This window comes from Hetaerina americana, unplaced genomic scaffold (genome assembly GCF_022747635.1).
Source record: "Hetaerina americana unplaced genomic scaffold, ioHetAmer1.1.p SCAF_2, whole genome shotgun sequence".
Classification (NCBI taxonomy): Eukaryota; Metazoa; Arthropoda; class Insecta; order Odonata; family Calopterygidae; genus Hetaerina; species Hetaerina americana.
The window spans coordinates 10,374,732-10,397,390 of record NW_027286763.1 but is presented as its reverse complement, the minus strand read 5'-3'; the positions used below and the strand labels follow the sequence as shown (position 1 = coordinate 10,397,390).

Here is a 22,659-nt window from a genome sequence, read left to right as displayed (position 1 = left end):
CGAAATGAATAAATTGCATAAGTGAAAATTGCTGGATAGCGGCCTTAATACAGATATCAACTCAAAGGATACCTAAATATTACTCCAGAACTGTTCACTCTCCATTAGCGTATGGTTTCTTTATTTATGCTATGTTGAATTGATAATGAACATTATTGTCATTTCTTATGAATCCAAGGCCAAAAATGTACAACGACCATTCAAAAGTATTTTAATGCACACATTAATTTGAATAAATTCTTTTGTGGATAGGAACTCAAAATTTATAGAGCACAGTGATAATGTTGATATATGATTTGACATGTCCACATAGAAGGACCTTTATTATGAATCTTAAGGAAATGATGTACGGGCCTTGATAAACGGCATGCAGGTGAATCCTATTATATCAATAGCATAAGTCTGTATAATTAGCTCATGTTTTTAGACGTTGCACATAAAAGAATTTCACATGTTCTTGCTTTACAAATTGGCTTTCAAACTCATGATTTCACCTCTACAGCCATTGAATGGTCACAGAACCCATTACTACATCTCCTGGAGAAAATAGTATCCAAGTTTTAAAGCAAAAAAATCACTAGCAGTTGGTGAAGAATTGTACAATTCAAAACAATACTTAAGGTAGGTCCTCAGATTGCATGGACGCTACCAAGGACCCAGTCACCAAAGACAAATTACCAATACAACCGTAAAAACAGTAATGACCTGTTAGTATCAGAAATAAATGAAATAAAGTGTAGGAAGAGGATATTTTTAATCAAATGTATATTATTTTTAATTAATTAATTTAATGGAGCACCAAGAAAGGTTTCCTTGATCTCTTTTAATAGAAATCTTATTGGCAGAACTTCAACAAATGTACGTCCAAGAATGCATAAAAATCCTGGATGATTGGTGTATATTTGACATTTTTAGCTTTAGCTCCATAGCTATCTGCTATGCACCACATCCATCAAGTCCTTGGAGTCATAAAGCACACTCAAGCATCTGCAATTGCCCCATAGATATTTTGCTCACACCACAAATCACATTTCTTCCGTGTCTGAATCGGAGTCATCCTCCATGGCTGCCTTGGCAGATTTTTCAGCTTCCGCAAAGAGAGCATCAGGTACTCTCTCATGCAGTCCATTGGTCACCGCTCCGACCCAACTCAGCTCCAGTTCAAAGGTCTTATCTTTCAGCTCATCATGGACCAAGTAAATGCTAAAAGACAAAATTCAATTTTAAATTCAAAATATGATTGTTTGAGAATGTGAAATTAGAATATATATAGTATGCACAAGAGGTGGAAAAATAGTGGCAGATCACTTTGTTGAGGTATTTGGCAAGCCCGTCCATGTTACTCCTGACCCCAAATGTGAACCAGAGGAGCTAGTGGAAGACCTGCCAATTTTTCATTTCAAGTCACTTTGGGAAATACAAATTTGTAGTCTTACTCATGCCTTGAGAAATTCATTAAAAATTATGTCCTCCCTTTCACAAATTTACTCCAGACTGCTGTCCTGGCCTACTAATTTTGCCTCCGTCATATTCACACATTGCACGACCTCGTGCCCTTGAGAATCCTTTCATTCCTCATGCTTGAGAGTCTTTTAATGCCACAATAAGCTAAATAGCTTCTTTCTAGTTTCATCCTTTCCTCCCTAAGAACATTTTCTCATTTGGTGATTCATCTCTCGTCCACTAACCCAACAAGCCCAAACCAGTATAGCACACATATTTGATACTTCTCCATTGGCACATCCAATTCAAAATGTTACAGTGGAACTTAATAGAACGAGGATAATTCATCCTGGAATCTTTCTTATAAAGTAAAAAAAATTTCTAATATAAATTTATGTATAATACTATTATGCATTCCATACGAGAAAAAATAAATAATGTACACGGTTTATTCAAAGAAAATTATAAGTGCATCGTTTAGGATCACTAATCATCTTCATTTTTTCTTTTATCATGGAAGTAACCAGCCTGGAATATGAAATCAGTTTTTGGAAGAAATAATTGGAAATAATTTGTTTATTATTTATGATACATGCCTAATTATTTTTATTAGAAAGCTGTCCATAGGCATTTGTTTTTGTTGCCGCTTCAAAGTTTGGTGAAAATGCAACATGTCATTATAATTTTATAAATTTCTAGTGAACTTAGCCACTGTCTTGTGATGATGATGCTTCTCAATGCACCATGCAACAGTTTCTCATCAGCTACACATCACATTTAGCCTCCTCTCTTAGGGACTTTACACTTCTTGAAGGTTCATGGCTTTTCTGAAAGGTAAACATGCAGGGGTTCCATTTTCAAATCACTACTTGAATTGGCACAGAATGCCAGCGTGAGATGGCCTTTCATTGGCTTATGGCAAGGAAATGCATTCTCCTCAGCTGTTACATAGGTTCGCTACTGCATCTTTTTCCAGAAGAGTCCCATCTCGTCACAATTAACAAGCTAGTCCAAGTCATCTGTGAAGTTCTCAGCTGCCTTTGAGTCAAAGCTTGCTGTTTCACCATTCTACACAATGCTGTGGATGCCGGTTGTACTCTTTAACTTCATAAACCACCCAAAGTTTCTCTTTAATACTTATTTTTTGGAAATAGATGATCCTAGTATCTACTTAACAAGGTCCGAAAAAATCATTTTCACCACCTCACAAATTATGTTTTGGTTTATAGTCCAGTCTTGCAATTTCTTTTCATTTATCCACATGAGAAGCAATCTTTCAACACCTTTGAGAATACATAACCATTGTGTAGATACTATTTTTGTCACATCTATCTCCTTAATTTTGTCCTTGTTGGTGAAATTAGTGCAAATTGTTGATGCCAACCAATTGCGTGCATGCTAGATCAGCCACGCTCACACTTTGTTATTGCTTGTCAATGGCTTTACTTTTATTTTCTAAGGTTATTTTCATCCTCTTCTGGCCTCACAATATATACCCTTAAAGGGTATATACAGTGAAGCGTATGTGTATCGAAAATTAGACTGGCATGACAAGCAGGGGTTTACACAACAAAGCTGAGCAGAAGAGCAAGTGAGAGAGAGAGGGCGATTTCCTTTGCTCTCTCTCACAACAACTCTCCAACAGAGTATGAGTGCTGATCAGCTAGGGGAAGACTCAAACTGGTTTCTTCCATCCCTCTCATCAGGAAAGACCCCCACAGGAAGGACAGAGTGCTTTATGCTAAGTGAATACACTCGATGAAGCAATTATGTTAGGCGCATCATGACAATTTAATTATTAGCCAATTATATCAATTGTATAACCTGGCAGAACAATGAATATGTAAATATTTTCCACTCAGTAGCTGATAATCTAAGGAATTTGATACATAAATATCACAAATTCGAGCAATAGATATCACGATTTCAGGGAGACTAAATAAATCTCATTCTGGATATCCCTCAATTATATCAATTGACTATTAACCACAGAAATCTCTGCAAGCCTCCAAAAGGTGCGACATGTGATGTGTTAGAACAACATTCACAGAAAATGCAGAGAAATTTGCAAAAGTGTTTTAATACATTGTTCTTCCCCAAGGCTAATATTACATTATAGGGCAAATGGCAGGATGTGACAGGACACCCACCATAGAAACGAGAATCCTGCAGAAGAGAATGACTATATTTTGATTTGGCATTGTTTACTAAAGTTAGTGCATAACCTATTGATATTAAGAATTTAAGACAGCTAACAATATAATGAACAATGAAAGGCTTGCAATCTACTGTTGATACATACATTCTTGCTGCTTCCTTGACAAGCTCTCGACAACTCATATCCTGGAGTTTCAACTTTTCTATTTCTGTTTTTGCTGCCTGCTTGGCCTTGCCCACAGCACATCCAAAATATCCCTAGAAAATATTAAGGAGCATTTGGTTGAAAGTACCCATTCTCATCACGATTTTATAATATGAATTATAATGAACACTTACGTAAGAAACTCCTGATGGGTCAATCATGAACATAGCAGGGCCATCATCTTCGTACGAACCCAAAATAACACTGCAGCCAAAGGGTCTGATGGCACTGTACAGAGTGTAGGCATGCATGTACATTGATACCCTTTCATTTAAATACTGTAATGATAAGGAAAAACACCAACACTATAGACTTTCAAGAAGGGATTATTTTATTTCATATATCTACATCAATTCTTACCAGAAGAAAATACAAAAAAACATAACCAGTGGAAGGTGTCAGTAATTACCTTCAGTGGGATGTTAGTTCCATACTGTGACCTATAATTAGAGGCTTCTATGCGAGCTGTTTCTACTATTTGTCTAGCATCAGCCAATAGTCCCGACACTGCCTGAAAAAGTAATTTTTTTTATGGTAAGACATTACAAAAAAATATGGACAAGCTAAGAGTAAGGAGGCGCTCAAACATGTAACAGGTTCACATTGCCACTTCTCAATCACAAAACCTGCAAACAGTGGACGTAACATTCATGCTTACGATCTTTAATATTTTGCAGGCATGCCATGAACTCTTAAATTCATGTTTGGCATATGTGAGTTTAAATCTTTTTCAAATAGGCCCCACAAACTTATCTCATGGCTACAAAAATTATCCACACAATAACTCTTTGGCATCATACCATATTTCTGATTTTTTAAATATTCATAAATGTTCCTAAAATTTGGAAGAAAATGAATGATTCCCAACTGAGCAGTTATCTGGTGACATTAGTGAATGATGGGAGAATTTCGATAACATAAATTCCCTTGGAAAGTCACCCCGAAGGAAGAATACATAAAAAATCTAGGGACCCATATTTTAACGTCAATTCTGAAGGAACAGGGTGATTGGGGGCAGATAAGGGGTCAGCAACACCTTCGCCTGGCTGGATAAGTAGCCCATCCCAGTTTTCACCCACTATGTGCACTTTTTTGACATGGAGGAGGACACACAATGCATTCATGCACCCTCCCTTCATGACAATGCTTCTTCCAATAATCAAAACGTCAGTCTTTTGATGCATTACCTAATTAACTATTATAGCCATGATTTTGATTATTATTTTGTGGATTAAAAAATAATTACCATGCCAACATGTTTATCAATGTTAAATAGCCTCCTATTGGCACCAGCCTCATAGAGTTTGGATGTGACTAACTTCTCCACTGCAAACACAACGCCATCCTTCCCGCGCAAGCCAATGACAGTTCTGGAATTGAAAATGAGAAATCAGTTCAACTGCAAGGAAATAACTTGCCCCTTGCCTAGATGAAAATGATGATGAGAGAAAATGGACCCCTAAACGATTTGTTTCTATTACTATGCGGGTGACTGGAGCTCTTTCAAAGAACCGCTTGATTCTGTCAAACAATTTCCTATACATGACATCAATGCAATTTGCTTCCTGCAGCTCCATCACTCACAATTTGGCAGGAAGGCTTGGCACCAACTGGGTCTTCCCTAACAGTGGCAACCCTCCATTAAGTATGCATTCAGAGCCGCCTGCAGTCACAACTCTCTGATAAAATATTGTATACACTGTCATATTCTAGTCGGGGTACGTCTCAATGCAAAAGCCATGGTGAAGTGAATGTGTGACCAGCACGTAAAATGAGGGTGAAAAAAATACACGAATGCTTAATAATCATCGTGGGTTATCAATCTAACAGTTGGTTTGTAGCAACCACTCTAAATTGCATCACCTGTTTCAACTCCAATAATCTTCTTATTACATCTCACTGTTCCTTGCATTTCTTTCATCTTCTGCCTCATATAATTAATCCTTGGCCTTAACACTTCCTTTCTAGTTCAGGATGATTTGTACTCTGCTTTTCAATTACACATTGAGCTACTTATCAGAGGCAGAATCTCAGTGCCTTTTTTCATTATTGTTGAAGCTATTTTGCCGATTTCCAGTGCCCTGTTTGTTCAAAACTCCATTATTATGACATTAGTGCAGCACCAAATTCAGACACGAGGATGTAGCATGGAGAAGTCTTTGATTCTAGTCATTTTGGTGTAATGTCCATGCTTGAAAGCAGTGCTTCCAACAATAGTTTTCCTTGAGCATATGCTATTGAATATATTAAAAAAAATGCTAAAATCTAGTATAACTGTATTTTCTAGTCAGCACCCTCATAATTCATTGTTGCAATACTGTTATCATAGTGATTCTCATATTTTTCATAAGTTTCAAGAGAATACAGCCAATCCTCTACACTGACAGGAGGGTTTAGATTGATATAAGAGGAATTATTTCAGTCAATTGGGTTTCTAATTTGGCTAGAGCCACAGATGGTGCATTTTAAGGTCCTAAATTTCTCTGGTATTGCATAAAATGAAATGCTCCACTCACTAGGAACTGGTAGAGTCTAATTCGGAAGGTTTTCTTGATTGCTGATGGTGCGGTGATTGTTTATGCGAAATTCGAGGGTGTGTTTTAATGCCCAGGATTGAAGGAGGGACAGAGTTTACTGTTTAGTTGGTAGATAATATTGTGGGATGCACATGCGAAATTACCGTGCGACGGGAGAGAATTGTTAAAATGAGAGGGAAGACACGGAATGGCGAAGATTGAACATGTTTTACATTTTTCGGATGCAGAGTGCTGGCGTGGAATTGTGGATGGCAGATTCGATTACGGCTTAATGGATTTCAATATGTCTAATATGTCTTTGAACACAAATATTTTTCAGGTTTTGGACTAGCACTGAAAACAATAGGAATAACCGTAATTGAAGGATATTTTTAGTATAACATAACTATTATCACAAAAATAACGTATCCAATAATTTCACAAAAAGAAAGTAGATTTCTACAATAGCATATCCTTAAACTTAATGGAAATATTGCCGTTGGTAGAAAAATGTTTACTCACCCACTATTTTCTACAGCCTTTTGGGCATACTCCACTTGGAAAACTCGTCCATCGGGTGAGAACTGCGAGGCTGAAAGGTCGTACTGTAAGCGAACATAAAAATAATTCATACAGATATTAATACTGATTTAACGATATTATTCTTGTTTGCGACAGCTAGCTCCTGCTTTTCCGAAGCTTTTTCCCGTAGATTTTCCACGTGTGGAATGTTTAAGATGAAAGGTTAAACGGCAATGCCGGTAAGATGGTGCAAAGCTGGAAATTTTACCCATAGACCCACAAGTCGTAGTAAAACTTAAAATACATTAGCATTCTATTATTAATAAACATACAAAGGGTTACGACGGAAAATATTATCGTTAAAATTGAGATAGTTACATTTCCTCAGTCATGACAACTTTCATGTTGACGGAAGAGGAGAAACGTTAACGTCAATTAGAAATAATACTATATCTTGGAAATAATAAACGATGCTGTAACTTACGCCAGTGCCGATTGAACTCATATTTCACGAGTAGCAAAGTAACGTAGTTTACAAAAACACTCCACCAACAATGAGATGCCAAAATTTACTTTCTCTGATATTCGTATTTCAATTATTGTTCGATTTAATCGATAGTAGATACTCTCGACTGCTTTCGACCATCATCTTACCTCGATACTTCTTCCAGGTTGCAATTCATTTTAATGATTCGATTTATCTGAATTGGTTCACACCAATGACTCGATAATTTAAATATTCATGAACCAAATGTATCCCAGTAATACCTAATTTTAAATCTTCACCGATGAATGTAAATTATGAGAGGTACAATAGAATGCAATAATAGTGGAAATTATGAAAAACAATAACATATTATCAAGATTGTTCAAAGTTTTAATTTAAAATTAACATTTTGGAAAGCCTCTTCAGACAGCTTCAAACTCTCCCACTACTTTCCGAAAGAGTAGCTCCTGCTTCAGAGTACATATATGCACATGGAGCACATATGTACATGTGAATGCATATACTACTCTCATAGGGTACAGAGCAGAGGTGAGCCGAATGATTCAATTTACTGACTCGAGTCAATTGGATCGCCTCAGCCTGAGCCTGAGCATTTCCTTTGAGGCATCTTGGAGCACTGCGGGTAGTATATCAAACCAAAAGTACCGAATATTATTAAATAAGACAGCCAGCGAATATATGAAGCAGGAGTGACCGCGGCCGTTCGACCCAACTTTGAATTATCATTTTTCTGGTGACAGTAAATGACGTCAATTCCATCGGCCACGCATCATTTGAGGCATAATTTAAATCATTCCTCGGATAGATGAATTATACGTCAAACATTCTGTACAGTGCAGTAAAAGAACAAAATAGAAACAAAGTTTCATAATCACAATAAATAACTACTTCTTTAACACTAACTCCTTAATTGATTGATCATATACCACACCCTAATCCTTGTAACAAAGAAGAGATATTCAATGTAAACCTCATCCATCCTCTTGTATAACACCTACGAATTACCGACACTATTTTCACCTGTTAGTATGCTCTAATCAGTAGCTCCGTAACAGTAATCAATTAGTTTTGCAATCATGGGAGTGCATGAAATAGTTGGTATCCGTTATATTTTTTCTAATTCACAAAACTCCTAGAGTACTACAATAGGCGAATCTCGTGTGGCGCCCTTTCAATATGCGTAGGCATTGGGAAAGGCGGTCGCGCTTTAGTGACTCGACATTATTATTTCCGATATCTTTCTATATTTTTCCGATATACCCGCTAAGAACTGTGTCATCATATAACTGGTAAAATTTTGCTCTTTGGGGGGGGGGGGGGGGGCATGCACTTGGCCGGAGCCGAATGTTGGAAAGTATAATTTTCGGAGGGAGCTATGAACTGACGGCGGCCAAACTTAGCAAGTAAAAAGCACTACCAAAAACCCTCTCTCTGCCGAAACCTTTTAAGATCCCGTCGCTTTTTGTGTTAAGGGAATGGATGTCTGGTCGATGAAAATAGGGTCCCTTTGTGTACACGAAGACGAGGCTAGAAAAAGCACATATTTTACTAGAGATTTATATAATGCACCAATGGGCCAGTTCAGTGGGAGATCAAACAGAAGGTAGTCGTGACCATGACAGCATCTCAGGGAAATTTGGGATCCTTTCTTGATTTTCTAAGATATTGATGAGTTCTCTCATTGAAAAACTTAAAGCTTAAACTTTAGTCCTTGTGGTGCAGTTATGGATGTGCGAGATCTTGATTGGTAAGTTTCTAGATTAACTTTCACGTGAATCAGAGCCTTGAAGATGTATAAATGTCCGAACTTATAGAGTAAAACATCTGAAATTAGTAAAAAGGGCCTGTAAAAATGGTGAAATTAAGGTACCAATAGGTGGAAAATGTAAGAAAACTACTAAAATTTGTTTTTAAACGGCAAAAAAAGCGTAAAAAAGGTATGCCAACAGCACCCGGTGTTCCCAGGCGGTCACCCATCCAAGTACTATCCGGGCCCGACGATGCTTAACTTCGGTGATCGGACGAGAACCGGTGTATTCATCGTGGTATGGTCGTTGGCCTCTAAGTTAAGAATTGTTTTAAGGTTTTAAATAAGTTTACGAAATACATGCCCACGCATTCTTGGATCTTATTATATTTTATTTAGTTAATAACTGGTACCACACATTCCAAACAGCCTGATCCCTTTCAATGTTCTCGTTATCTTGTTTCTTGTCGGTTATAGTTTCTCTTGATCAGCTACATTAATTTCACTATTAAATTACTCATTCCATATACTCGTTAGGTCTTAATAATTAAGCATGCACAATGTTTAATTTACCCCGTTAAAAATACGAAGTGATTACAATTAATGTAGACTAAATGAAGAGCGGCCATTTCATTCACATAGCAACAAAACAAATCTCTGCGTAAAGGCTTCCATAAATTTGTTTGGAGAGCGTGATAACAAATGGAAATTTCGGTAAGGATAACAGGTAATTAATGAAATACCCTGAGTCACACGGAAGGGACGCGTGATTTCATTCAATTTCATGCGTGGGTAAAGAGGGTTAATGCAGTTTTAAAATCTTGAGACAGAGCTCGTGGTTATTTAAACTAAATAATTAGTAGTAATTTGGCAAATGTACTAAAGTAGATGTAATAGGTACATTATCACGACTTCGGTATTGTTTTCCATTTGTACTTCATTGGATTCCTACATGGGCTGAAGTTAATGATTGACATTCATTGTGACTTGAGCTTCAGACTAATTCTAAATTTGAGCATCTTCTATCATTATATTGAAATGACTGACCTTATGTATTTACATGAAATTTAACTTAATTAGACCGTGCAAGGTCGTTGCATCATACAGGCATGTATAAATTACAGATTTTGGTGTAATTCGGAGGTACTGTTACATAATAACACTGACGAAGAATACTAAAATTATCTATAATAGTTAATTAGTGGAAAATAGTAGGAGTCTTCATCTCTGTTATTGTCGTTGCATAATGTTTCTTAATGTCAATTTAATTTCTCCCAATGCATGCGGATTCGAGTATGTGCGCATATACTACTGTGATGATTGTAATTACTAATCTGACTTATATTTTAATCCCGAATTAGTTTTTTTGCAAATGGTATACGGCCAATGCCAGGAAATACACCTCAAATATTTTCATAAACAAAACGAAAGTGTCAACGGTTTATTTCGTATGCGCTATTAATGCTCAGGCTATCACCCTTTAATTAAACCTGAAATTGTCGAATGATGTTAGGTATTATTTCTTTCCTTTTCTTCATCAAAGTTTCTTCCCAAACTCTGAAGTCGTTACCCATAACAAACCACAGTAAATTTAATGTTGAAATTGGGTGCTCGGTTGGTTAATGCCTCTGCCGAAATAAATGAGCAATGAATTCAACAAGAGAGCCCACACAAGCGCAGACGCATTTTAAATAGGCAAATGATGTTCTGCGACGAACATTCTCCGCTACTGTGAGTCGGAATACAGCTCTGCACGACTAGGACCACGGAAATGGAAGCTACCGTAGTAATGGCCATTAGATCATTTAGGGGGACGTATCCGTGAATGTGGTGGTAGTGTGTAGGTGGTTGGTGATAGTGTCATATTAAGGTTATGCAGAGCGTCACGTGCTGTTGTGTTGATAGTTCTACTGTCCCTGTCTCATAGCAAGTGGTTGTTCTTTTATGATTCCTGTGAAAGATTTCTTCGTTTGTTTTGTTCGAGCCATAGGAAATAAACATGTTTGTACTCGCCGAAATGAAGCATGTTGTTCGAATTCCACCCTATAAATTTCATATGAATTTGAACGATGCTATCTACGACGAATTAAACAAAAAATTAGCGAACAAGGTGAGTAAAGGTGAAGATGGGATGTCGTTAATTGTTAACGAGTTACTTATTAAGGTTGTTTTCAGGTGGTCTTGGGGGTTGGTTTGGTGGTTGCCTTGAGAGATCTGAAGAAATTGGAAGATTCGTATGTTTTTCCTGGTGATGGTGCCTCTCATACCAAAGTAAATTTCCGCTGTGTAGTCTTTCGACCCTTCATGGAGGAAATACTGGTGGGGAAGATCCGAAGTTGTAGTCGTGATGGCGTTCTGGGTATGAACCTTTGCGTTAGTTTATTCTTCGAAGTTTCAGAAAACTCATTTTTAATGTAACATTCTAACATATGATTTCTCTCTATTATTTGCGACCCAGTTACGTTAGGTTTCTTCGAAGATATCCTCATACCTCCCTTAAGTTTGCAGTACCCATCAAGATTTGATGAGGTTGAACAGGTGTGGGTATGGGAATATCAGTCAGATGGAGCCGCGGAGGAAAGCGGGCAAGACGACGCAGAAAAACATAATTTGTTTATGGATCCAGGTGAGTAGGCAGATAACCATGCACTATGACTACCTTCAAGCCGGTGTTGGATGTCTTCATGTACACCGTCAGGTTGTGTAGAAACGGGAGATTATAAACAAAAACCCTGAGGCACTTTTGGTGGTGCTAAAGAGGGTTTGGCAGCTCTGTTCTGGGGAATGGTTTTTAAAGGGCCTAGGAAAGTTTAGTCGAAGGCGAGTGTTAGCCGGTTCAATGCCCCAATTGTTTCTTTTTCGAGTTTTGAGCGCTCTGTACAGGCACATATACCGGTGCACTGTGATCCAACACCAGGTTAGGTCCTCTCCACCTATTATTAAATTATCTGCTGTGTAATTGGAGTCAGCAGCATATTTCACTTAGAAATCGAGGCCCGAGGAATCATCAGGATCAGAAAGAATATGGTCTACAGAATGATGAATTAAAGGGTAGTGTGACATGCTCGTAAGGCAAAAGGTAGATGCTCAACTGAGTCCCTTTACTTCTTCTCCATAAAATTGCTGACATGAGGTAACAAAATACCAGCACATATGAGACTAATACCCCAGAGATATTAATATAACTTAGGAGGAGGATGTTAGCGATCACAAGCCCATATTAGTTGAAATAAAAATTAAGGTCGCCCAGGAGATTAAGGAAAACTGTAACGTATATCTATTTAATAAAGGGAATTGTAATAGTATTTGAGAGAAATCAAAACATAAACTGTAATCACTCAGGTTGGAAATCATAATGCTGGCATAAAACACACTTGTAAAATGTTTTTAGAATGTTATATGTGATGCCATGGAGAAGTTATTTCCGTAAAAATCCAACACTAAAGCAAGAAATTAAGATGGTAAAAGAGAGGAGGAGGCCCTTTTTCCATCAGGAGACTTAGAAAAAATCACTTACATTTTATAAATAGTTAAAAAGGTATTGATAAAAATCTAGTGAAGACAGCAGGCTGTGAACTCAAAGAATTTTGAGCAAAAATGTAAAAGATTATGAAAAAAGCCTTAGCTACCCTTAAAAGCAAAATTTAATGTGAATGATTATGGAATAACCCAAAATCATTGTGGTCTTATGTGAAGGAAATATAGGGGAAATGCCCAACTGTACACTCTTCAAAGGCAGGAAAGGGCAACATTGTTACTGTCGGTATAGACAAGGGGGGGATCGAGATGGTGCGGTGACTATTGCATTGGCTTCACAGAAGGCCTGGATTTGAATCCTGGAGACTGCAGATTTTTATTCAGTGGTATCCTGATTCTTACTTGGGGTGCTTTGTGGAGAGCAATTCAAGTGAGTACATTGTCTGTCAGATAGCATGTTAAACTGCAGACCTCTTGGCACCATTCGCTAAGAGTAGGCTTATGCAGACACCAGGTTTCTCCTCCCTCCGTCTATTCCCATCTCTCCCCAATGACGCCAATGACCTCAATTGTTGGTTGCCTACCCTAAAGCTGATACTACTAGCATAAACATGATCAATAGATTTAATTATTTCCTTCCAAATATCTCCACCAGCAATACTGGTGCACAATACCAAGTGACCCACATAGCTGAAGAACTCATGAGTGACATTTTCTACCCATCCACTTTGTGCCATACAATCTCTGTACTATTGGCAACCAAAATGTGGCTACAGTTTTTTGTGCTGGCTGCACAATAAACACTCGACCACCTATTTTCATATTCCTAACTTGCCTGTATCATGACCTTTCAGAAAGACTTTACCATCTACTATATCTTTCGAAATCCAACTTTCTTTGCCAATTAATACCAACCATTTTGGTCAATGCAACAATTTCTGAGTGTAAAATTCATTTGCTGGGACTGGGCGAATGATTTTTACACTCGGAAATTGTTGCATTGAAATGCACATTAGGGGATGACTCCGTTAAAAGTTACTGTTGCGGCATCTCCCGCAGTTTCTTTGGAATTAGCCATTTTGGTCGTTGTCAGAAGTCTTAATTTTGACCCTGGTGCAATGCAGTGTGATAATATTAAGATGGTTTAATTTTGCAATTGCGGATTTATCAGAAAAAACTGCTCCTTAAGATTTATTTTGTTATTACTCTTAAATTCCCTGAGATTTGACCTGCCACATAACCTACCAAACCATATGCTAAAAATTGTGAAAGTGTTGGTGTATCCTACCTAGTACCACTGCAGATGGCTCTGTGGTATAATGACTTGTAGAGCAATAAAGGGGTTATTAGCATTGAGAGGGAAGGCCACAAGTCAAAGGTCTGCCTCATTTTATTGTTAGAAGGCCCACATTCTTTGATCATTGCCCTCCTCGATATGGTTCTGACTAAGTCTTGGTTCGATGTATGCCGTGATGCTGCAGATGGAATATTTAATGAGGACGTTCAACTCGCCCTTGAACTGCTTCACGTCCTGTTCAACATCTTGGAAAGGGTGCAGACACTCTTTAGATCCATGTTATGAGGTGTCGCAGCATGGGTTGGAATGTTCCCCACAAAGACTTAAATTCGTAGCTTGGATTTTAGGTGAACAATATTGCAGTCATTGTAAACCTTCGCTACTAATTTTGAATTTTTGTCAGTTGCATGTTTTTTATAAGAAATTAGAACTATAATATGCTATACTTAACACTTCTAGGCTTCACTTCATGAAATTGTTTGAAGTCCATGTTCTATAAATTGAAAATCGTGTTAAAAATTTATTGCTGAACCAATATTACTCTGTAAATTAAATTTTTCTGATTGAAAGCAGAGTTTCGTATAACCTTGCAGGTCATGCAGGTTTGTATGCTGGTCATTCAATAAGTCCTTTGAAAAAAAAATTATTTTTGATAGATTTTTTTATTCCTCAACTCATTTTAGCTTGATACACTTTTCCCTGCATTTCTCCACATTTTTGAAGTCATCCAAAAGTGGGATTCCTGAAGGTCCACCAAATAAACATCTGTGTTGGCAATAACCTCGTTCAAAGGGAATCATTTTCCACTGAGACATATTTTAAGTTTAGCGTTTAAAAAAGTCACTGGAGACTAAGTCTGATGAATACAGAGGATATTTGAAATAGTTCTAACTGATTTCTATAATTTTTGCCGTAAAAGCGTCACAGGTACCTGTGCATTGTCTTGATGCAAGAGAATTTTTCATTTGCCCAATGAGGACATTTTCTATTGATTTCTTCTCTCAACTGGTGCAGTAATGATGGATAATACTCTCCATTTATTGTTTGTCCATTTTGCAAATAATCAGTGTGAACATTTCAGCATTTATCACCAAAAGTCATGGCCATCAACTTCTTGGCCGATTTCACTGTCTTCGCCTTCTTGTCTTTAGAAATATACTCTTTTGACTGTTTCTTTGTCCGTGGACTGTAGTACTGTATCCACGTTTCACCCACAGTTGTGTGTTGACATGGTGAATGAAGTTTATTTTTTTATTAATATATTTAAACACCTGGTACACTGTATACATTGGTTGCTGTCAGGCTAAGTAAATCTATCACCACAACTGACCTCCCTTAGGTGGAGTTGAAAGTGGCAAATTGAGTATGGCATATGGGAAAAGGTTGCTTGGGAATGACTTGAGCACTAGAGAGAGAGGGCCTTAATGGACAATATTAATTATTAAAGTAGGGATAACCTTTAATTTTATTAAAAATCATGAGAAAATTGACTCATACACATGGTGGAATGTTTTGTTCTAATACATGGTGAATATTTCAGGTGAGTCAATCAGATTTCGGGTGACATCAGAAGCATTTGCGGATACAACACCTGGCCTCCCAGATTTGACGGCAGATGGCTCTGCTGCAGCAGTGGCCCCAGCACCTCAAGCTACGACATCATCGGACACCTTGGAACTGGAGCCCAAAGTGCCCTATTCACTCACTGCACGTATCTGTTCAAAAGTATCAGTAACCACTGGTTTAATAATAATTTTTGTTATTATTGCCATAATGAAGGGATAAGTGGGATACAGGAACAGTAATGCATGGTAATATATTATGTTAGTCAAGGGCAGAGAATCAATGTGGGGTAGAATGATTAGGAATTGGGAGAAGAGTAATGAATGTGGGAAAGATAAATGGCGGGATAGTATTGGTAGAATTGAAAGTAAACCAGGTCTGCCTAGTGGTAATCCCATCAGTCATATGGAAGGAGGAGTTGATGCGGTAAACCTTCACGAATCTGGACCAGGCCAATCCAGGGTCCTGCATAACCTGGACTGAGGCCAGTCATGCTCTGCACGTGCCTTATTTAGGCTAAAGGTCTGTGGTACGATTCTTCCCTGCTGCGATGGCACTACTGCCGGTGACAGCAAGTGCCCCAGTGCAGTAACTGAGTGTGATGTGTGCCTCTCCTAATATCGATCGCCCCTCCTTTCTGTCTCAACCCTCCCCATTCTATTCCTCTCCCCTTGTGTCCCAGTCCTCGGCATTGACACGCCTCATGAATTATACCGAGAAATAAAGCAGAGAACTGGAACTGAAAGTTTGTGGGAAGCATTTGACCCATGTATATTGCCAACTAGCTGGTGGAATATTGGATGTTGGCAGGACAAAAGAGGATTTGTCTTTATTTCCCTTTCTTTGCGTTTTTACCATTAAACAGGAAGAGCCATTGTGTAAGTTTCCTAATCCGTCCTTTTGCCAATCAGTGGGATTATCTATTGGCTTTCTTTGGGAGTCGGTTTTTGTGGTGAAGAGCAGGCTATAATAAAATGGACCTTTTAAGTAAAATTTAAAAAGTCAATGTGTGTGAAATTGTTGCATTTTGTGTTAGAATATTACATTCCCAAAAGTTCACCCTCTTGGCATCTCTCTGATCATTAATGACGGTCATCTCGCCATGGGGTAGAAAAGTTTTTGGGATGATTGTTTATTCGAGTAAGGGAAGTGATACCGAATTTCCTGAATCATAAGACATACTGATCTTTCAGATGAGAATTTACGATTGTAGAATCCCAGCAATCCTTATTCACTGCTGCTAAAATAATTTCCTTGGAGTTGTCACTTTCCTCTAATGCAGTGTAACTTTCATATCCATCTAGCGCATTACCAATGCCAGATTTTTAAATGACATTATGATAGTTGCTTTTTTTTAACTTTTTTCACCCACTCTAACCTGGTGTACAAGTATGATGTACAGATGTTATTCCAAAAAAATCCAGAAGAACTAAAAAAAGCTTTATTCAAAGCATGCTCCATTGCTGGTTAGACATTTTTCCATCTTTCAGATAATTTGTGGATACCATGCCAGTAAAAATCTTTCCGTTTTGCTGCAAACCATCAATCAAGGCATGTTTTTCGTATCTTTGTCTGAACCAAAGCATTGCTTAGCAAGTGCGCGACCCATCGATGCAAACAAGTAGTAATTGGAAGGAACCAAGTTTGATGAGTAAACCATATGGGGTAGAACTTCCCAGCTGAATGCATCCAACTGATTGTGACGTATATGATGGAGCATTGTCATGAAGAAAAATGACCATGTGTTGCCTCCTTTGAAATTCTGGTCTTTTTTCAAGCAGCGATCGGTTCAAATCGAACTATTATTGCTAGTTGCATGTATATTACTAACCGTTTCACCTGGTTTTAACAGCTCATAACAGGCCAAACCCTTCTGGTCCCAAACAAGGAGCATCGTCTTTCTGCAAAAGCGATTTGGTCTTGTAGTCAATATGGATGGTGCACTTGGGTCTACCCATGATATTTTGTGCTTAGAATTTTCAAAATAAATCTGCTTTTCATCCCCAGTGACGCTAAGATGCAAAAACGACTTCCTTTTGTATTTTGTGAGCAAAATTTCACAAGTGTTTTGCACCTATCCATCTGCCTGTCTTTCCACTCAGGTGGTACCCATCTGCTGGTCTTTTCAATCTTTCCCATCTCTCGGAGGCGATTGGAAACAGCAGCTTGTTGACTAACGCTCAATTGCTCTGTGAGTTGTTTTTGTGTTTGTGAATCATCTTTGTCCTAAAATGCTTGCAATTCCACATATTCGTACTTAATGTCAGTCTTCTGTGTTCTTTGTCTGCAACATCGAAGTCATCCCTTTTGAAATACCAAAACCATTGTTCACATGTATCTTGCTGTGGAGCATATTCACCATAAGCTTCTCGAAGTAATCAGTATGATTCAGCAGCAGTTTTCGTCAAATGAAAACAAAAAATTAATGCTGTCCGGGAATTCTCTTTGTTTGGTATAAATTTTGACATATTGAACACAGCAACACAACATTGGGCAAATACTTTTTCAAGTAATCTCTTGCACATCTGACAGTTGTTGATGGCACAACAAAATGGCATAAGAGTCAAATCTTTATAAAAAAATTGCATTGGTGCAGCATCTGTTTTCTAAAATCCACATTTCATACTTGTACTTCTGGTAAACACTAGAAATCAGTGGCTATTTGGTTCATCCCATCTAGGTGATGCTATGAGTTGCTGCAGTAATAACTTAACTATGTTTTGAATTATCTGCTCTGTTTAATGAGAATTCTCAGTCATGTGTTTGTGTATGCGATATGCCCTCGTCCAATAAAAATTTCTGTCCTCCAATTAAAGATTGAAGGTTAGGTTACAGGAAAAAGTTGCTGGAGGACAGATCTGGTGTATACGGTGAGTGGTCAACCAATTCAAAGTGCAATTCATGAATTTTAGCCATAGCAACCGCTGAAGTGTGAGCAGGTGAGTTGTACTGTTTGAAAAGCTCTAAAAAATTATTAGGAATGTTTTTAAAACTGCGAGAACATGAAACTTCTCATAAACCATGTGTAGAACTTTTAATTAATTGATGTTTCTTTGAGGGAGATTAAGCTTTTGTTTACCATTGCAGCTTTTGATAGGTTGATAAGTCCCTAAAACCTTATTATTGGAACAAGAAATGAGAACCAAAGGTGTTAGCTATAGCAGGCAACAGAAATGAGAAAATATGGAACCAACCCATCATTGCTCTCTTATTGATAAGAAAATGTCACCACTTGATTACTTTTCCTGAACATCCTGTACGTCAATTCAACCCTTTTTTGACCTTTGAAAATATTATCACTCAATATATTTCCGTTTCTTGGACCTTAAAGCTCATTCAGTGTCTAATGTGTGTGTGTGTGTGTCTCTTTCTTTGTCTGCCTTTGCAGGGAACAATCAATGAGCCTGGACTGGGGTTGCTGTCATGGTGGTCAAGCTAATGAGTCAGTCCATCTATTGAAGTATCACAGGGCCATTTGGCCTTATGGGATCTTGCTTGTGAAAGACACGAGAGGTATTGCATTGATGTATCGCCCATGGATGTATGGCATTTGTACAGTGTTTTTCCTTTCAAAGTGCTGCATTTGAGATGACTTCATGCTGTTTCAGTAAAAGTTGTTGCAAGGTGTGTGTGTACGTGTGAGAGGAATTTAAAATGTGCCCATTTATTCTCTTTGAAATTGGATGTAGAGAAAAGTGGCTCCAAACAAACTGCTGAAAATTCTGTAGCGTATCTTCTGTTTATTCCAAAGAAACTGTGGGAGGTGTCCAAACACTAACCTTTAAGAGTCATCCGGTAATGTTCCTGACATTGTAATAATTTCCAAAGTGTAAAAATCATTTGCCATGACCGGGGTGCCAGCTAAGCTTCACCTTTTACACAGCGCTCAGTTGATCCATAATACTTAGTGTAGTCCCTGTTCAGTATGTCGAAAACTGTTCTAATTTTATACTTGAGGTCATAGTCCTCACCATTACTATTTGGCTTATCAGTTGTGTCACTGAAATTAAGATGGCAAAGAATTAAAAGTAATTTGTTGCATCCCTCAGTAATGCTGTGTAAAGAAGTATGAAACTTCCAAAAGCGCTCGTATGTTCTTAGTAGATCCTGTGTATCATGTCCCGTTTGCACAACTGTGGCTATGAAGAGAAACATTTCACGAGTGATCCTTTGTTCAATCTGTTAAGATACTGGATACATTAAATAGTTTCATCTGCCAATTGTTGAATAACTTCGCAAAACAAAGAGCAAGGAAACTCACGTGTGCAGAATATTGTGTGCATATGTTCCAATGGCATTACTTTGCTTCAGGCAGGGAATAATGCCAAAAAATAGTTTCCCTCCATTGGGCTTTTGGTTTTTGGGTTTCGACCTGCTGCACAATGAACCACATGATCTTGGGCTGAATCATTTCTCATTCTGCCTGCTTCATATTCATCAGTTTCACTTTTTGGCTCGTATGCCTCAAAAGCCTGAGTTAAAGAGATGTACAGCTTCTATTTCTATGTCCATCTTTCTTTGCATGGATGTCATTTCTACGATTGCATAGGCCAATGAATAAATATATATGTACCTACACTATTCAGGTGAATGATAAAAAAACAACTTATGGGAATAATTGCCAACAAAAAGATGAATATAGGTGAGAAACTCTAATTGGAAACTGCTCATTTCAGAGGACTGAATTTGAATTACAGCTCTTTAAGCATAATCGTAGGAATACAAATATGAGGGAGAAAAAAATGGGAATATTGGAGGGTGTTACCCACACATGTCCTATTATTTACTGTGCTTCCCTGTATTGAGATAGGGGAGAAAAATAATCTGTCCACACTGCAATGATCAAGGCACAACTATTTGAATGAAAAATAGCCAAAATTAGTTGAGGAGTGTGATAAGGATGCAACCTCCTGCCAGCATTATTCAACATGTACGTTTAGTCCAATGGGTTTGGGTAAGTTTTTAGTGGTCCATGGCGCCACACAAAACTTTACTTAAGCTCCAACTAACTTAACTCAAAATATCCTTAAACTCCATGCTACATTTTACAATAACTCACTGTTTAGACAGTGATCTGCATTATTTAATAGCCTCAGGTTTAGCTCTAACATTCACGCTGAATGGTTTTCCATCATTGATTTGTTAAGCATTGATGTGAAGGAGTATGTTAATCGATGAATTCCATAAGGATGATTTTCAATTCAGGTTTGTTTGGTTGCTGCTCATAAACCTGAGAGAGGGCAATGAGCAGTGACTTGAAAAGTATGCCCTCCTCTGCTGTGTCGCTGAGCTTGCACACAGGCTTGCTTTCAATGACTCTGGGCCAAAGTCACATTTATCCAAAACAAATTGTCCTGAAACCATGGTCGGCAATAAAGTTTTAACTGTGGAAAATTGCAACGAAGTTTTCATTATAACTGCACCAATTCTTTAACCCTTTTAGGGCCAGGGGGCTGATGTACAGGGTGCGGTGCTGAAATCCGGACAAGCACAATTTCCTCGAATGAGATTTCCTTGCCGGGTCAGCAAAACCTTCTCCAGACTTTTCCGAAGCATTACGCTTAGCCACAATATCATAAACAGTTGATCTGGGATACCAGAGGAATCGAACTATTTCGAAATATAACGCCTAGTACGAACACTTCTGATAATATATGGCTCTTTGATTGTACTCCGCACTTGTACTTACCATCTCGGCCATTTTGAGGTTATGACTGTTTACTAGATGCTTATAGCTTTCAAGAACTCCAATTGCGACATCCAGTGCGGAGATATGCGCCATACCCTGTTTAGTTTGGTGGGGCATGGGCGAAGAATGCCACAGGACGATCTGTCGACCAGGTGTTAAATTGCTCAGACTTGTAATATTCTGTGCATTGAAAAGCTTTTGTAGACAATGTTTGAGTATCTTTTATGCTTTCCTATAATTGATGACAGCGGGTCGCGATAGTCCACTGGGTAGAGCGTTGGACTGCTGACCGGAGGGTCACGGGTTCGATTCCCGTGCAAGGCACTCGGGGCACCTGCAGCTCCACCCAAGCTATGTGATTTTTGGGGTACCAGATCTTCCTGGGAAACCATAACCGGCACAGGGAAAGGAACTGGCCCCCCTACCCTGATGTGTGAATATTCACACGCCGTATAGGGCGTAGTACTGGGTGATCTCTACCATCACCTACCAAACCGACCTTCAGGTTGATTACTGTGTTTATGGTTTAATTGATGACAATTTTTCATGATGGAAATTAATTATATGTTCACATTTTGGTTATTTGAACAAAAGGAGTTTTCTGCCTTGTGATATATCTTCTTTTCCTGCATAGCAGATGCCGTGACAACGTAAGCTTATATAAAAGCTTACACTTTATCATGCATCGCTCTATTACATACAAGCTTGTCTTTGTATAACTATGAGGTCGTCTTTGTAGCAGGCTCTATTTGCTTCGTCCCTCTTGTCCTAAATGGTTTTCCCATTGGCACATGATAATTTATTTGAATGGAAATGAAACATTTTATCTTTGCTCTGGTATGGGATTCTGTGTAGTAGCCCTTTTAATGTTGCTTTGGAAAGAGGCAAGGATTATTGCATTATAATTTGTCCGACTTTGTCAAAAAAAATGAATATTTTCTTCCTAGGGTCCCCTCTTAGAAGATTAGGATAAGAGTAGTAGTAGTAGTAGCTAATTCCTGGGAAAATTTTGTGTTTGGAACAGGAGTACATATTTCAGTGTATTCAGTGTAGCTATTTAAAAAATGTCAAAAGCATTTAATTTTTTGTGCAAGCTAAGGAATAGTAATGTAAACTAATTATGACAAAATGAATAATGTAAAAAAATTATAAATGATGTTTTCTAATCTGAAATTAAAAGTTTAAATTTTAAAATTATCTATTTTTTCCAAATTTGTAGACAGGATAATGTCATTTGTTTTTTTTTGTACCTATAACTATTTAAAGTGTTTACAAAAATAATGGTATAAAACATTTATATTAGGCTTTATATAATGATGATGATACATCCGGGACGCTTACGCTATGGCGTCACATTTGTGTAGCTCCTGCGACAACTCGTTTGAAAGCGGGAAGAAAGTTATCTATTGCGACCTTTGTCCACGTTTATTTCACGATAAATGCTCAGGCCTTAATGATATACAATTAAAAGCCTTAATAGACAGCCATGAGATTTTTTGGAAGTGTTTTTCATGTTGGGAGGCTAAGTTCACCTT

General features: G+C 37.9%; 2 protein-coding genes and 1 non-coding gene across 3 annotated transcripts; 1 reads left to right on the top strand and 2 right to left on the bottom strand.

Moving 5' to 3' along the window:
- Window positions 1-768: 768 nt before the first annotated feature.
- Prosalpha7 (proteasome alpha7 subunit) lies at window positions 769-7,433 on the bottom strand. Its single transcript, XM_071584682.1, has 7 exons — window positions 7,328-7,433; window positions 6,844-6,926; window positions 5,052-5,175; window positions 4,215-4,316; window positions 3,940-4,083; window positions 3,746-3,858; window positions 769-1,203 (listed from the first exon to the last, which is right to left on the bottom strand). The coding sequence occupies exons 1-7, from the start codon at window positions 7,346-7,348 to the stop codon at window positions 1,026-1,028; spliced, it is 765 nt and encodes a 254-aa protein (XP_071440783.1). The 5' UTR covers window positions 7,349-7,433; the 3' UTR covers window positions 769-1,025.
- Window positions 7,434-9,291: 1,858 nt separating this feature from the next.
- LOC139688448 (5S ribosomal RNA) lies at window positions 9,292-9,410 on the bottom strand. Its single transcript, XR_011700752.1, has one exon. It is a non-coding gene; the product is annotated as a 5S ribosomal RNA (ribosomal RNA).
- An 828-nt stretch (window positions 9,411-10,238) lies between these two features.
- Polr3H (RNA polymerase III subunit H) lies at window positions 10,239-22,264 on the top strand. Its single transcript, XM_071584611.1, has 5 exons — window positions 10,239-11,208; window positions 11,274-11,457; window positions 11,557-11,724; window positions 15,413-15,579; window positions 18,824-22,264. Exons 1-5 carry the CDS (start codon window positions 11,098-11,100, stop codon window positions 18,872-18,874), a joined length of 681 nt encoding a protein of 226 aa, XP_071440712.1. The 5' UTR covers window positions 10,239-11,097; the 3' UTR covers window positions 18,875-22,264.
- Window positions 22,265-22,659: the final 395 nt, after the last annotated feature.